This window comes from Cavia porcellus, unplaced genomic scaffold, assembly GCF_034190915.1.
Source record: "Cavia porcellus strain 051 isolate PalLab524CR breed Dunkin Hartley unplaced genomic scaffold, mCavPor4.1 scaffold_5, whole genome shotgun sequence".
NCBI lineage: Eukaryota > Metazoa > Chordata > Mammalia > Rodentia > Caviidae > Cavia > Cavia porcellus.
The window spans coordinates 63,797,101-63,812,204 of record NW_026947488.1 but is presented as its reverse complement, the minus strand read 5'-3'; the positions used below and the strand labels follow the sequence as shown (position 1 = coordinate 63,812,204).

At 37.9% G+C, this 15,104-nt stretch overlaps 1 protein-coding gene across 3 annotated transcripts in view; it reads left to right on the top strand.

Moving 5' to 3' along the window:
• The window catches only part of Pik3cb (phosphatidylinositol-4,5-bisphosphate 3-kinase catalytic subunit beta), a 149,219-nt gene that overhangs the window by 66,965 nt on the left and 67,150 nt on the right, over positions 1–15,104 (top strand). For all 3 annotated transcript variants that reach the window (XM_063249082.1, XM_063249080.1, XM_063249081.1), the window contains exons 5-6: positions 2,244–2,467; positions 9,650–9,829. In XM_063249082.1, the coding sequence (XP_063105152.1) occupies positions 2,244–2,467; positions 9,650–9,829 (404 nt within the window). The remainder of the gene's footprint in view (positions 1–2,243; positions 2,468–9,649; positions 9,830–15,104) is intronic.

Sequence of the window (15,104 nt, the reverse complement as noted above, 5' to 3'; positions counted from 1 at the left end):
TGGTGAAAATATATGCCACAGCTGAATTAATTTCTCCAACATCCAGCAAAATGAATCATCGGAGGATTTTACCTCTGAAGGAAATATTTGAAAACATTCTGAAAGAAGTATTTGCAAATGCCCGTTTTTCTTGACTTGTCTAAACATGTAGGGTATCTTATTTGTATTGCTGGGGATTGAACTCAGCACCTGGTGTGTGCTAGGCAACCACTCCACATGCTCAACTCAAAACTTTTTCTTTCCCTTTTCCCCCCTTGAGACAACATCTGCCTATGCAATTCAGGCAGACCTCAAGTTTGCAGCAGTCTTCCAGCCTCATCCTCTAAGTGCTAAGATTATAGGCGTGTGCCAGCATACCTGGCTTTGCACTTTTTTCTTTTTCTGGAAGACAGAGTCTTGCTATGTAGTCGAAGCTTGCCTTGAACTCTGTCAAGCTCAGGCTAGCCTCAAAATCAAGGCATTCCTCTTGCCTCAGCCTCCCAAGTGCTGAGATTACAGGTGTGTGATACCATACCCAGTTTAGAGTCCCTTATTTATGCTGTACTGAAAAATGTTACTAAAATAGTAATGATGGTAATCCTGTAGAATATATTGAATTTTTATAGCTTGAGCTACATCAGTGACCTTGAGAGATAGTCTTTTATGTTAATTGTTTTGCAGTACCTGAAATTGAACCAGGGCATGCTAGGCAAACACTTTATTACAACTATTAAACACCTCCCCTCCCTTCTCTCTCTCTCTCTCTCTCTCTCTCTCTCTCTCTCTCTCTCTCTCTCTCTCTCGCTTTTCTTTCTCCCTTCCTCCCCTTCCTATTCTGTTTCCTGTTCCTCCTCCTCATTCTGTTTTTTTCTCTGTCTTTCAGAGACAGGATCTCACAGTGCTTTGAGCTCACTTTGTAGCCCAGGCTGGTCTCAAACGCGCAGTGATCCTCCTGCATCAGCCTCTCTAATGCTGGGATTACAAATGTGTGCCACCATGTCCAGCTCCTTCTTCCCTTCTTTCTTTCTGCCCCATCCCACCCCGCCCCAGCCTTCTTTCCCTTCTTTCCCTTCCTTCCCTTCCTTCCTTCCAAGGGTCGGTATGCAGTTTAGGCTGCCTTTGAACTCACTATGTACCCCAGGCTGGCCTTGAATTTCCAATGACCCTCTTGCATCAGCCTCCCAGGTGCTGGCATTATATGCATGAGCCACCACACCCAGCCCAATCCTTATAATTTTTATTTTTTTAAATCATTACACTTATTTGCACTACTAGAGACTGACCCCAGGACTGTCATACTGAACTTTACACAGCCCTTTGGTAACTTTCTCTTTTGAGAGAGCCCAGCCTAGTCACTAAATTGCCCAGGGTGATCTTGAACTTGCGATCCTTAGTCTTCCAGAATGCTGGGTTTGCAGACATGAGCCACTATGGCTGATTTAATTTTATTTATTTATTTATTGTTTGTCTTTTTCCTTTTTATCGGTACCGGGGATCGAACTCACGACTGCCTGCTTGCAAGGCAAGTGCTTATGCCGCTGAGCTAAATCCCCAGCCCCTTAATTTTATTTTTGAGACTAATTGACTAGGCTAACACTGAATTTGCAATCTTTCTGACTCAGTTTTTCAAGTAGCTGGAATTACAGATATGTACCACCATTCTTGGCATAAAACTGTGCATCTGTTCATTATTAGTAGTAGTACTTTAAAATTTATTTTATTATTATTATTTGATTCTTTTGAGAGAGGGTCATGCTGTGTAGTTCAGTTATCCTTGAATTCGTTATGTAGCCCATGCTGGCCTTGAACTCATGGTGATCCTCCTGTAGCAGCCTCCCAAATGCTGGAATTATAGGCATGTGCCTCTGAGTGGGTTGACTATATGTGGTTTTAAATTGTGTATTATGGATATCAATAATTATTCTTATAAAGCTGGTAATCAATCTGTATTTCTTCACAAGACTTCATCTGCATGTGTTTTGTACCTGAGATTTATCGTGTTTTAAAATTAAGTTTATTTGTACAATTTGGTTATATATAATAATCATATTCATCATAGGGAATGTGTAATATATCTTGCTTCCTTTTTTCCCCCCAGCCTCCTTCCTTCCCTGAGATTAATAATTTTATCTTGCTTATTTTTATTTTTTCATATATTCCTGGTTTTGTCTAAATATCTAAGTTCAATTTTTTATTAAATCATTTTGTGTTCTCTTTTATTATTATTAGCTACTGAAAATGATACCTTTACAAAATATGTTTAGGTCTACATGAATTTGATGCCTTAGAGGATCCTGAAGTAAATGAATTTCGAAGAAAAATGCGCAAATTCAGTGAGGATAAGATCCAGTCACTTGTGGGGTTATCATGGATTGACTGGCTGAAGCAGACATACCCACCAGAGCATGATCCATCCATCCTTGAAAACTTTGAAGACAAACTTTATGGAGGAAAGCTCATTGTAGCTGTTCATTTTGAAAATAGTCAGGTATTATTATATTTTTTATTTTACTTGTTTTTTTCTCTTTTTGAGACAAGGTCTCACTATGTAGTTCAGCCCGGTCTCAAGCTCACTTTGTAGCTTAGGCTAGCCTCAAACTCACAGCAATTCTCCTGTCTCTGCCTCCAGTGTGCTGGGATTAGAGGCATGCACCAGCATACTTGTATTATGCTTTTTAGAGAAGTATTTAGTAAGAAATCTCTGATTTTTACTTGAATGCTGTTCCATTCTTAGTGGTGTCTCTTGTACTAATGTACCATTACAAAGAAAAACTTTAGATTTGAGGTAGATGTATATTTAGAATTCTGTAGAATAGTTTAAACATCCTTTGCACGTCAGTAGAATAGTAGTTTAGAACACTGATGGCACACTGCATTATATAATTGGCTTTTCAGTTTTAAAGGGATGTGAAAAAGATTTCTTGGGAAAACAAAGATGTTGGTGTCATGTCCCCCCTTCTCCCCCAGACAGGTCTTGCTACATAGTTCGGGCTGGACTGCCTCGCACCTGTCCTCCCACCTCAGCCTCCCAAGTGTTGGGATTATGGGCAAGCAGCACTATACCTGGCAAAGATCTTACGATTTTAAAAGAACATTTTAGCAAAGAAGTCAGGTGGGGGAGATCAAAATGATCTTTTTTTTCCCATATGTTATACATTCTATGAATATGTGAATCAATGGTGATATGAATTAATGGTGATTCGGTTGGGAAAAAAATTCTTGAGATACACAGTTTAAAGAGAGAAAAGTTTATTTTGGCTCACAAGATCAGAGCTTTCACTCATGATCAGCTGATTCCAAGGCAGAAACATCATCGCCAAAGGGCACAACACCCAGGAAGCAAAGTGAGAAATCCAAAGAGAGAGGGGACTGGGGACAAGACTGTAACCTTTCAGGTTCTACCTTCAGGGACCTACTTCCTCTTCCAGATCCCCCTCTTCTACCTCCCACCCTCACATTCAGTTATGGGCTCCTCAGTGGACGAAACTAGCGATGAGATCAGTGCTCTGTGATGTAATCATCTAAAAGCCCTATGACTAAACACATAGGCCTCTGGGGACAGTTTTGATCCAAGCCGTAACAAGCACTTAGACCTACATGAGATCTTTTTCTTCTATACTTCAGTTTCCACTACAACCTTATATTGCTGTTTTTTCTCACATTTTACAATGAAGAAACTAAAGTGGGAGAAGTGATTTTGTTTTATTATGCCTCACATGCATAGTAATCAAAATTTGGGTGAATGCTGGGAAATTTTTTATTACAGTAAAAGACGTATTTTCACTAATCTTCCTCAAGTGATCCCCCCCTGCCCCCCACACACACATACCCTGAACACAGTAAGGCTATCTTTCTTGCCACTTTTCTGAAGTTGTAAGTCTGCCTTCATGTGTGTCTTGGTGTTGTCACGGCTGTGTTGGTGTCCTGAATGTATTCAAAACATTTACTTTTTATGGTCATTTTGACTGGGGGAAGAACCAGAAGTTGCACAGTGCCAGACCCAGTGAATAAGGAGGATGAGGACACACCGTAATTTGTTTATGAATCTGCCTTTCTTTTGGATGATGCTCAGCAGCCGTTCCACCATACTTTTGGTCACACGTTATAAAGCCATTTATGAAAGAGGACTTCCAAAATGAGGAGGGAGTATTTTGAGATGGATTAATGATGATCTGTATTTGGCTGTAGTAAATTTTAAAATTTAAAAATTTCTGTATCTTGATCACACCTATAATGAGTATATGAACCAGAATTTTACTCACATGTCTTTAATTTTACCTACTTTTGCCTCATTTTATTCTTTAAATTTGTGGATTTTTGGAGACAGGCTCTCACTATAGTTCAAGCTGGTCCAAAACTCATGACAACCTTCCTGCCTCAGCTTCTCAAATGCTAGGATTATAGGCATGTACCACCACACCCTGCTGAGTTTTGCCTCATTTTAGACAATTTTGTAATAAGTATTTATTAAAAGAGTGGTGAAAAAGAACCATGCTTTTAGGAATTATCCCTAGATAAGAAAGTTTATAGCTGGATAAGACAGCGCAGGCCTCTAATCCAGCCCTCTAGGAGGCTAAAGTAGGTTTGAGCCCCAGTTGGACAGTTTAGTACTTTAAAGAGGTTGTCTCGAAATAAAAAGGGCTGGGGATGTAGCTGAGTGCAAAGGCCCTGGGTTCAGTACCCAACATGAGAGAGAAAGAGGGAGAAAGAGAGGGAGAGGGGAGAAAGAAACAGAAAAGTAATATAAAAAGAAAAGGAAAGAAAGAAAGATACAGAGAAGCTGGCAGGCTGGCTTGTTTAGGAAAAGCACCATTGGTTATCCCGACATAAATTGAGAATAAAGATCAATTGGAGTCAAAATTTTAGTAGCATAAAATCTTACTCAGTTTTAAAATACTGCTTAGGCACTAAGGAGTAATAAAATCCAAAATGTGTAAATTTTGTTGTAAAAAAGAGAGGGAAAAAAAAAAAGAAAAAGAGCTCTAATGGATATAACAGCAAGTGTGTTTAGGGGTGTTAAATAGCTGACTATATCAATGTTTTTGGATCATTGAACACAGCTGTTTGCAGTCTCCCTGTTTGAATGTCCACCTTGTATTCTTTGATACTGTGATTTGAGGAACTATTTTCAAGATGATAATATGTAATCTACTAACAGGTGATTTCTTACTGTTATGTTTTTTTTGTTTGTTTGTTTTGTTTTGTTTTGTTTTTGTAGTTCTGTATTACATGTACCCTTACACCGCTTTGGTTTGTTTTGTGTTTTTCTCTTTTTCCTCTTAAATAAAAAAAAATAAATAAATAAAATAAAATACTGCTTAGGGACTTCTGCAAGGCCCATAGAAGTGTAGTAGGAAAATTTACTGCTGAAGAGGGATTACAATTCAATTTGGAAACCTTGGCTTAGTACAATTTACCTATCAGAGTAAATTTACAGATGAGTCAGAGTTTCTTTACAGATGAGTCGTATTTCTACTGGGATATACAAATCTTAATGTAATCATCTTTTTAACAAAGTGTATATGAAAACAGTTTTTTGTTTGTTTGTTTGTTTTTTTTTTCCCCTCCATTGTGGTAGTGGGAATTAAACCTAAGGCCTTTGGACCAAGCTACATCTCTAGCCATTTTTGTATTTTATATTGGGATATGGTCTTACTAAGCTGCAAAATTACTCAGGTTTGACTTGAATTTGCATTCTTCCTGTCTCAGTCTCCCAGAGTATTGTGATCATAGGGTTGCATCGCAGGACTCTGGGGTTTTTGTTACTGTTTTGCTGTACTAAGTTTGAACTCAGGGCCTTGTACATGCTAGACAGCTGCTATACCCAATGGAGTGTGTGTGTGGTGCTGAAAATTGGATCCAGAACCCTTGTACTGAGCTATGTCCCATTTTTTTTTTCCTTGTTTTTTATTGTGAGACAAAGTTTCAACAAGTTGCTAAGTTGCCTAAACGGGGCTTGATTTTATAACCCTCCTGTCTCAGGCTTCTGGAGTGCTGAGATTGTAGGCCTGGCTTAAGGAAATATTTTGAAAATAAGAGATGATGATACAGAGATGATAAGATACAGAATCTTATCAATTCCAAGCAGTCATAAAGTATGAAGTTAGAAGGAGATCATTTAGAGATCATCTAGCCAGACTTTCTATACTGTTTTAAGCCAGGTTTAGTTGCACACACCTATAATCTCATCACTGTGGAGGCTGTGACAGGAAGAGGCTGATGCAGGGGGAGCCTGAAGCAGGAGGAGCACAGTGCAATTTGAGGTCAAGCCTGAACTACACAGCAAGGTCCTGTCTCAAGAAAACAAAACAAAAAATTTCATTTTACGTCCCCTGAAATCTGTGTCTTTGCCTGAATACTTTAGTTCTAAGAAATGCTTCCTCTGTGCTTCAAATAGTGTTTTTACTGTGGGCAAGCACATATTTAAATTTCAAATTTAAAAAACTTGTTTTAAACTTAGTTTTATCTTCGACTTTTGCCCATCTCAGTGTGCTTTCCCCACAATCTTGTTTTCCCTGTACATGTCAGATATTGAGATAGTTGAAATTTAGCTAATATCCTCTCTGTGATCTGCTTTTTTAAAAATGCTAAACCTTTCCAAAAGGATTAAGCTACAGCTTCTTAGACTATTGTATAATGTGGGCCAATAAATTAATTAATTAGTTAATTAATTTTTGAGATACTGAGAATGGACCTTGTGCTTGCCAGGCAGGCACTTGTGCCGCTGACCTATATTCTTGGCACTGATCAGTAAAATTATTAAAGATTGTGTTTGTTGTGTTGGTGCACTCCTGTAACCCCAGCACTCGGGAGGCTGAGGCAGGAGAATGAGGCAGAAGAACCACTGTAAGTTTGAGAGAGTTCAAGGTCACCCTGAACTGCAGAGTGAAACCCTGTTTCAAAAAGACAAAACAAAAACCCAAGAAGAAAGGGAGAAGGAAAAGTTAGAAATCACATAGATTTTATATACTTTTATTTAGTCAAGTAAGAACATTTGTAAAAGCCAGAACCACCGTTTATAACCAATAATATTTCATAAAAATTCTTCACCATTGAAAAAAATGAGTGCCAGTCTCTGAATAAAGGATACCTGGCACCTACTCCCTCTTCTGTGCATTTGCTGTTTCCACTGCTACTTCTATAAAATTCTCCCTATGTCACTTCTCTGTCATTTGCAGACTATCAATACTAGTACATGCAGGGTAGCAAGTAGGGACCATAAACTAAAAATGAGATGAAGTATAGCAAGGTGCCATTTGGTTAAATAAGATTTCCTGGTAACAGGCTGGCCTTGAACTCACAGTGATCCTCCTGCCTCAACCTTCCAAGTCCTGGGACAGAATTATTAATTTATTGAATTGGTATAAAGTATGGATTTTTTCTTAGTGGTGAACGACAAAACTTTTCCTCTTGATATAGACTAAATTTTTTGTTTTGTTTTTGCAGTGCTGAGGATTGAAGTCAGGGCCTCACTCTACCATGAAGCTTTATTTTCAGACTAGGTGTTTTTTTTTTTTTTTTTTTTTTTTGGTACCAGGGATCGAACTCACAACCTTACACTTGCCAGGCAGGCACTTACGCCACGGAGCTAACTCCCCAGTCCCCCAGCCCAGGTTTTATAACTTGTTGAGAAAGATACTCAGTGGGAAAATCCATATAATATATTCCCTGATAGTAAAGTTTTTTTTAAAAATTAATTTTATTGTCATACCTTTTAATTTTAATTTCTTTTTCTTTTTCTTTTTTTTTTTTTTTGTACCAAGGATTGAACTCTGGACCCTGCACTTGCCAAGCAGGCGCAGTGCCATTGAGCTATATCCCCAGCCCCTTACAAATTTTTTTTTTGAGGCAGTGTCACACTCTGTAGTTTGAGTTGGCCTTGAACTCAGCAGTCCTGCCTCAGCCTCCCAGGTGCTAGGATTGCAGGTATGCACACCACACCCAGCTGATTTAATTCATACACTTTGAAATGCATAATGATCACATTCCTCATAGGGAATTTGTAGCTGTATATAATACACCTTAGTTCTTTTTTTCCCCATTCCCATTCCTTCCCTTCAGTTCTTCCACTTTTCCTTTACACAACTCTGTTCTGTTGTTTTCCTTCCATTCTTTTTTATTTTTTAAATACCTGTTTTTCCTTTCCCTTTCCTCTATCCCCTCTATTGTTCTTCTTCCCATTTGCCATTTTTTTCTGCTTCCCAAAAACTATCATTCATTTTGGTCCTTATTTACCCTTTGGGTTTCTCACACAAGAGAAACAATGTGATAGACGCATGTCCAATTTATTTCACTTAAAATTATGTTCTTAAGGTACATTCATTTACCTAAAAATGTGTAGGTTTTTTCTGTTGTGGCAGTGTAGTACTCCCTTGTATATAAAACCTGTCTTTTCTTTATCTGTTCATCTGTTGTTGGGCATGTGGGCTGTTTTGTTTTCAAGATTTCCCTGTTGTAAATTGTGCTGCTATAACCATGGGTGTGAATATGTTCCTGTGGTATGATCCTTTTAACTCTTTCAGAAAGATAGCAAGAAAGGGAGGAATACTTGGGTCAAATGGAAGCTCTACTTTTAGTTTTTTGAGGAGTCTCCATGCTGATTTCCATATTCATTGCAATAATTTATATACCCACCAACAGTGGAGAAGGCTTACCAGTGTTTGTTATTGATTGATTCTTGATGATACCCATTCTTTCTGGAGTGTGAATTATAGTATTGTTTTAGTTTGCATTTCTCAAATGACCAGTGATGTTTGACATTTTTGTATATACTTATTTTCTATTTGTATTTGTTCATCTGAGAAGTATCCATTTTAGCTGCCTATTTTTGGGATTGGTCTTTAAATTTTGGGGAAACAATTTTGATATTTTTGAGTTCTTTATATTTTACATGTTAGTCCTTTGAGGAGTGGCTGATAAAATTTTTTTCCCTATTCTTTGGGTTGTCTTTTCACTCGGTTGGTGGTTTCTTTTGGTGTGCAAAAGCTTTTTAATGTAATGTGTTCCCAACTGTGGCCTCTATATTTCCTGTGCAATCAGGATTTTGTTCACAAAGGATATATCTACACCTGTGTCTTCAAGAGTTTCACCTGTTAGGTCTTCCAGGAGATTATGTGTTTCTGTTTTTAATATTTAGATCTTTGATCCATTAGATTTTAGATTAGTGCGTGGTGAAAGATAGGGGTGTAGTTTTAATGTTCAGGTTATGGGAAGCCAGTTTTTCCAGCTGCATTTATTAAAGAGGCTGTCTAAAAGATATTTGGCCCTTCTGTCAAAGATAAAAGTATCTGAAGTGTGTTGGGACATGTTTCTGTATCTTCTGTTCTGCTCCATTGATCTGTGGGTCTGGTTTTGTTTGTTTGTTTTGCCATTAGCATGCTGTTTTATCAGCATTGTAGTAAAATTGCAACTTGGGGATTGTGATGCTCCCAGTAAGCTTAGTTAAATATTAATCTTACATATGGGAGCTGTGGCATTCAGAACACAGTAAGATGATTTTCAGATTATCAGAAATCTTAACATATTTAGAATATAGAAAATTCATTCAAAGATAAAATTTTAAAGATTGCAAAAATGCACATTTATACATATCACATAATGATTATAACTGTGATTTTTTAACACAGTGTTTGAATTTCCTGCTTCAGCTTTCTGTTTTGTCCCTTTTTAGGAGGTGTTTAGCTTTCATGTGTCTCCTAATATGAACCCCATCAAGGTAAATGAGTTGGCAATCCAAAAACGTCTGACTATTCATGGGAAAGATGATGAAGCCAGCCCTGGTAACTATGTGTTGCAAGTCATTGGGAGAATAGAATATGTATTTGGTGATTACCCACTAATTCAGTTCCAGGTAGGTTTGCTAACTGTTATCTTCACTGAAAAGTGTGCTTATATGTTTTTATTTCTGATTTTTAAAAAAGAGTACACCAATAGTAAACACTTTATTTTTTATTTTTTTTGTCTTTTTCCTTTTTATCGGTACGGGGGATCGAACTCACGACTGCCTGCCTGCAAGGCAGGCGCTTATGCTGCTGAGCTAAATCCCTAGTCCTGTAAACACTTTAAATCTACAGAAAATCACACTGACATAAAATCCATAATCATGCCTACCTCTGAAAATATCATTGTTAATATTTTGGCATGTTTTTGTTACTTTTATTTATAGTTATGTGTATTTTTGACATAATGATTATAAATATGAATGTGTATCTGTGCAGTCTCTTTTATTTTTAGTGTTTTTTATTTTCCTATAGCATTATGAATTCTTAACATAGTTTGTTACACTTGCCTACTTGTTTGCTGTACAAGCATATGATTTAAATGTGAAATGTCCTGGAGGAAATTAAATATTTTAAAATTTCATTAAACAGCAACTCACTTATTAAGTTGTATAAAAATATATTTGTACAAGAATTTGTTATCAGTTATATAAAGTATTCTTTTGGGTAGGGGTACTAGAATTGCAAATGATCTACTATTGAACTAAATTCCCAATCCAGTATAGTAAAATTTAAAATTTTCAATTTAAAAAAATTTTAATTTTAGTCATTAATATTTATGTGTGTAATCCCTTTTGCACCTTTTTTTTTTTTTTTTTGCTTCTATATATGTTAGGAGATTTGCACGAATTAAGTCCTAAAAACACTGCCCCTAATCATCAAGATATTTATTTCCATTTAAGCCTGAGTTCTTTAAATGTATACTGAGTGCTTTAAATGTGTAAACTACCTCAGATTAAAGTGGAGCTTAAAAAGGTGTGTGTAGTTCAGTAACCCTTACTCACAAATTTGCCTTTTTACTGAGTCCTCCCCCACCTCGCCCTTGCCTGTGTGCTTTGTCTTTGTTTTTAGTCTTATTTTGTTTTTTGGGGACAGGGTCTTGCTGTGTAGTTCAGGCTGGCCTTAAACTTCTAGTGACCTTCCCGTCTCAACCTGCAGCATGCTGAGATTCTAGACACTTACCACCACACTTGGTGCTTTTTATGTCTTGAGACAAGATCTCACTAAATTGCCCAGGCTGGGCTTAAACTTGTGATCCTGCTGCCTTATCCTCAGAGAATGTCAGGATTATAGGCATGGGCCAGCCACCAGTCTGTCAGGGTTTGCTTGCTTGTCTTCCTTGTATGTATGTGTGTCTTTGTGTCTTTGCCTCGGGCCACCCCCCCACCCCCACCCCCACTCTCACCCCCACCCCCCTGCCACTGCTTTTTTTTTTTTAATTCTGAGACAAGGTCTCACTGTGTAGTTCAGGCTGACATCGAACTCATCAGGATCCTTTTCCCTCAGGTTCCTGAGTGCTGGGATTATAGGCATGCACCAGCACACACACAGCAAGGTTTGCTTCTTAAAGAATAAGTTGCTACCTCTGTCTGTCTGTCTGTCTGTCTGTCTGTCTGTCTTTCTCTTTTGTCATTTTGAGAAAAGGTCTCACTATATAGTACAGACTGGCCTTAAACTCACGTTATAGCCCAGACTGGCCCCAGATGCCTTTGTCTCTAAGATACTTTATTGAAAATACTTTTAGACACTAAAAAATGGTTATTATGTAAGGAATAGAGTAAATGCCAAGTGAGAGATCAATAGTGACAGGATTTAAATTAAGATTTTATGATACTGTACTGTTTTAATTGAGAGATACAAACATGCCAAACATAAGGTGATATCTGACAATATGGAACTGAGATCATCAGGTATTGTATCTGGAAACTAGATTTTGCATCATGTGTTGAATTTCTGGTGCGGTACTTGTGTGTTTGTGTGTGTATGTATGTGTGTGCACATGTGCTTATGTGTGCGTGTGTGTAGGGGTAGCTGGTCCTTCACACACTGAGGTGCATCTTTGTTTTTTTTTTTCCCCCGAGACAGGCTCTCATTGTGTAGTCCAGGCTGTGCTTGAACTTAATGGTGATCCTTCTGCCTCAGCCTCTCAAGTGGTGGGATTATAGGCGATGTGCTATCACACCTGGCTCACACTCAGCTACATACCCAGCCCTTTAAAATGATTTGTTTTTTCTATACAGAGTTCACTAAATGGCCCAGGTTGGGCTCGAACTTTTGATTGTCCTGACTCAGTCAGTGTTGAACTCACTGGCATGTGCCACCATGCCTTGAAGGCCATTAATTTTTTGTAGTTTAGAAGGCAGACAGATTAAAAGCAAGTTATGGGAGTGAAGACATTCTTTTCTATTGTTTCTTTCTGTCCATTTTGTTTTTTCCCAAAGAAGGAAAGGTTTATTTTAGCTGACAGTTTCTAGATGTCTCAGTTCATAGTCGGATGTCTCCAAGGCAGAACCAAGTGGGACGGGAAGAATGGCATGGAAGTGTAGGCAGGAGATAGCAAGCCTGCCTTTCATCTTTCTCTTCACACCCCATCTAGCATATTGGTTGGTACCACCCACAGCCCAAGGGGACCTTTCATTGTCCATACCCAGAACTATGCTAAAACAGTCAGTGGAATAATTTAGCTATCATTCAGCCATATTCCATATTGACAAATCCTAAATCCATATCCATACACCTTAGATCCAGCCGCCTCTGCAAAACCCTATCTGTGAGCACATCAGTTGTTAGGGGCACATCTGGACGCAAGCTGTAACACCTGGGAAAGTGACCTCAAAGCTTCAGTGAAGACTGACTTTCAAGTTCAAGATTAACTGAAACTCTGCTCTCCAGAGTAGGTGAGGCTGCTGAGCTTCACTTGGCTGGTGACAGTTTCAGTACTGTGTGCCAGCACTGCAATTGTCATGAACTCTGCTGTGCCTAAAATGCCCAAAAGAGCTCTCTTAAGGCTATTTTATTTCCTTTCAAATATTCGCTGGATGTATTTATTTATTTATGTATTTTAAAACCAAAATAAACGATGGTACAGAATTTCAAAGTAAAATAATAGATTAACACTGGTTAATATATTGTGTATTGTGATCTTCAAAATAGTTGTTCAGATTACAAAACAGGCATGAAAATCACTTGAACAATGCAAGTGCAAACTGTTCTTTTTGATGAACTAACAGATTAGTAGCACAGTTATGTATCTTATATATATATATACACACACACATATCTTTTACTTTCTTTTTTTCTCCTTTTCCCATCCCAGTTGTTCTTTCCTTTTGAGCAGTTTCTCCCTCTTTCACTTTGATAATATCTATTGTACATTTTGGATTATATTTACTGTTTCAGTTTTTTACACTATGACGACAACACAACGTTTGTACATAGAAATCTGATTCATTTATGAGTATGGTCTCGAGTTGCATCCCATTTACCTACAAAAGCTTGTCCTTTATAGCTGAGTAATACTCTACTATATAAAACACTACATCTTTTTATGTTTGATTTTTTTTTTTTGGACACAACATCTTGCTATATATTCCAGGCTGATCTTGAATTCACTGTGTAGTCCAGGCTGGCCTTGAACTCATGGTGATCCTTCTGCCTGAGCCTCCCAAGAGCTGGGATTGCAGGTGTGCACCACCACACCCTGCCATTGGTAGCTAAGACATTTTGACTGAGTAATTGAATTCTAGACTGTGAGAAAGAGAGGGAAGATAAAAGTGCTTGGTGGGCAACATACTAAGACTGATGTCACATTGTGTTTTCATCAAAGTAGTCTTCATTAAAATTATTTTTAATGATTCAGAATGAATACAATACAGTAAGTCTTTGAATCCGTGTAGGAAATTTATTCTGTTGAAAGACATTGGCTTCCTATTCACTTGTTGGGGATCTTTGGAAATAGGAATAATCGTTCTTGCTTGTTTTTGTGCCTCTGAAGAGCCCCTTGATGTCATGAGAATAAAACAGGACATAACCAATAGGTGTTGGTTGGGAAGACGATTGGTAATGCTTTTATCGAGCCCTGTGCTATGTAGGAAAGCGTGGGAGTGGCACATGTGAATAACATATTCACCTCGCCTGGTTGATTGGCCAATGCAGTGATGGCAAACCTTTTAGAGACTGAGTGCCCAAACTGCAACATGAAACCCGTTTATTTATCAGAAACTGCCAACACTGTAATTAAACCTGAATACGGAGGTTTTAGTTTAGAAAAAGTAACTCTTACATTAACATCTTTTGTCTTAAAAGAAAAACACAGTAACAGGACTTTCAATATTGCCAACAGCTTTTTATTGAAAGTAAAGTTTGCATTTGATGTGCTTTTGCATAGTTACTGTGATCTTTGCCGTCCGCCGTAAGCATGCGGCTGATTTGTCAAATGTTGGCTCAAGTTCATTAGTTTCAGGTCATCTGTTAGTCTGTTTCTTTGATCATATTTTATATAATTGAAAGCTGAAAACAGCTACTCACAAGCATATGGTGATCAAAACAATGTAAGAAAAGCAATCTCAAGTGATTTCATTGATCTAAAATTATTGGACAAAGAATTCTATCCTTCAAGGGTTTCATTTTTAGAGCTACCAGCTGTGCTGTGTCCTTTGTCATCCCTTCACACTCTTACCTTCTCTGTATCCTCAGTTGTTGCACACAGGTTATAGAATCCATTTTTCCAGATAAAGCTTTCTTGAAATTTTAGTAGCTCTAGTTCCAGATTCCAAAAACCTAACCACTGTAAGTTGGAAAGATTAAGTTCTTTAAAATTTGGCTTCATCTGGAGAAGTAAGGAAATAGGATTGTCTCCTTATGAAAATGTAAAAACCTGTTACCAAAATTCTTATTTAGTTTCGCATGTTGGCACGTGGCTGTAATTGCAACACTTGGGAGGCTGAGGCAGGTGGATCTCCATGAGTTTAAGGCTAGCCTAGGCTACATAGAGAATTCGTGACCAGCTGGAACCACATTCCTTGTGGATTTTCTGGTGGCCTATAGGATTGTCTGAAATGCAGAATTTCCAAATGCATGTTTTAGTTTTGGAAAATATTTCAGCTGCCTATTTCCAGTTTGTGCCTGTGTATGATAGAACTTGTTTTTCTCCCATTCCCCTACCCTCCCTTCACCCCCTCCTCCTCTGCCCATTTACAGAAGCTTTGTTTGTATGTTTTCTTTCTTCTCTCATTTTGCTTTACTGTTGTTCCTTCTCCCTAATTTCTCTCCCCATTTGAACATTTTCTTCCCATTTTGCAATATCTAGTACATACTTTTGTTGTTACTTACTTTTTTGGTTTGTCA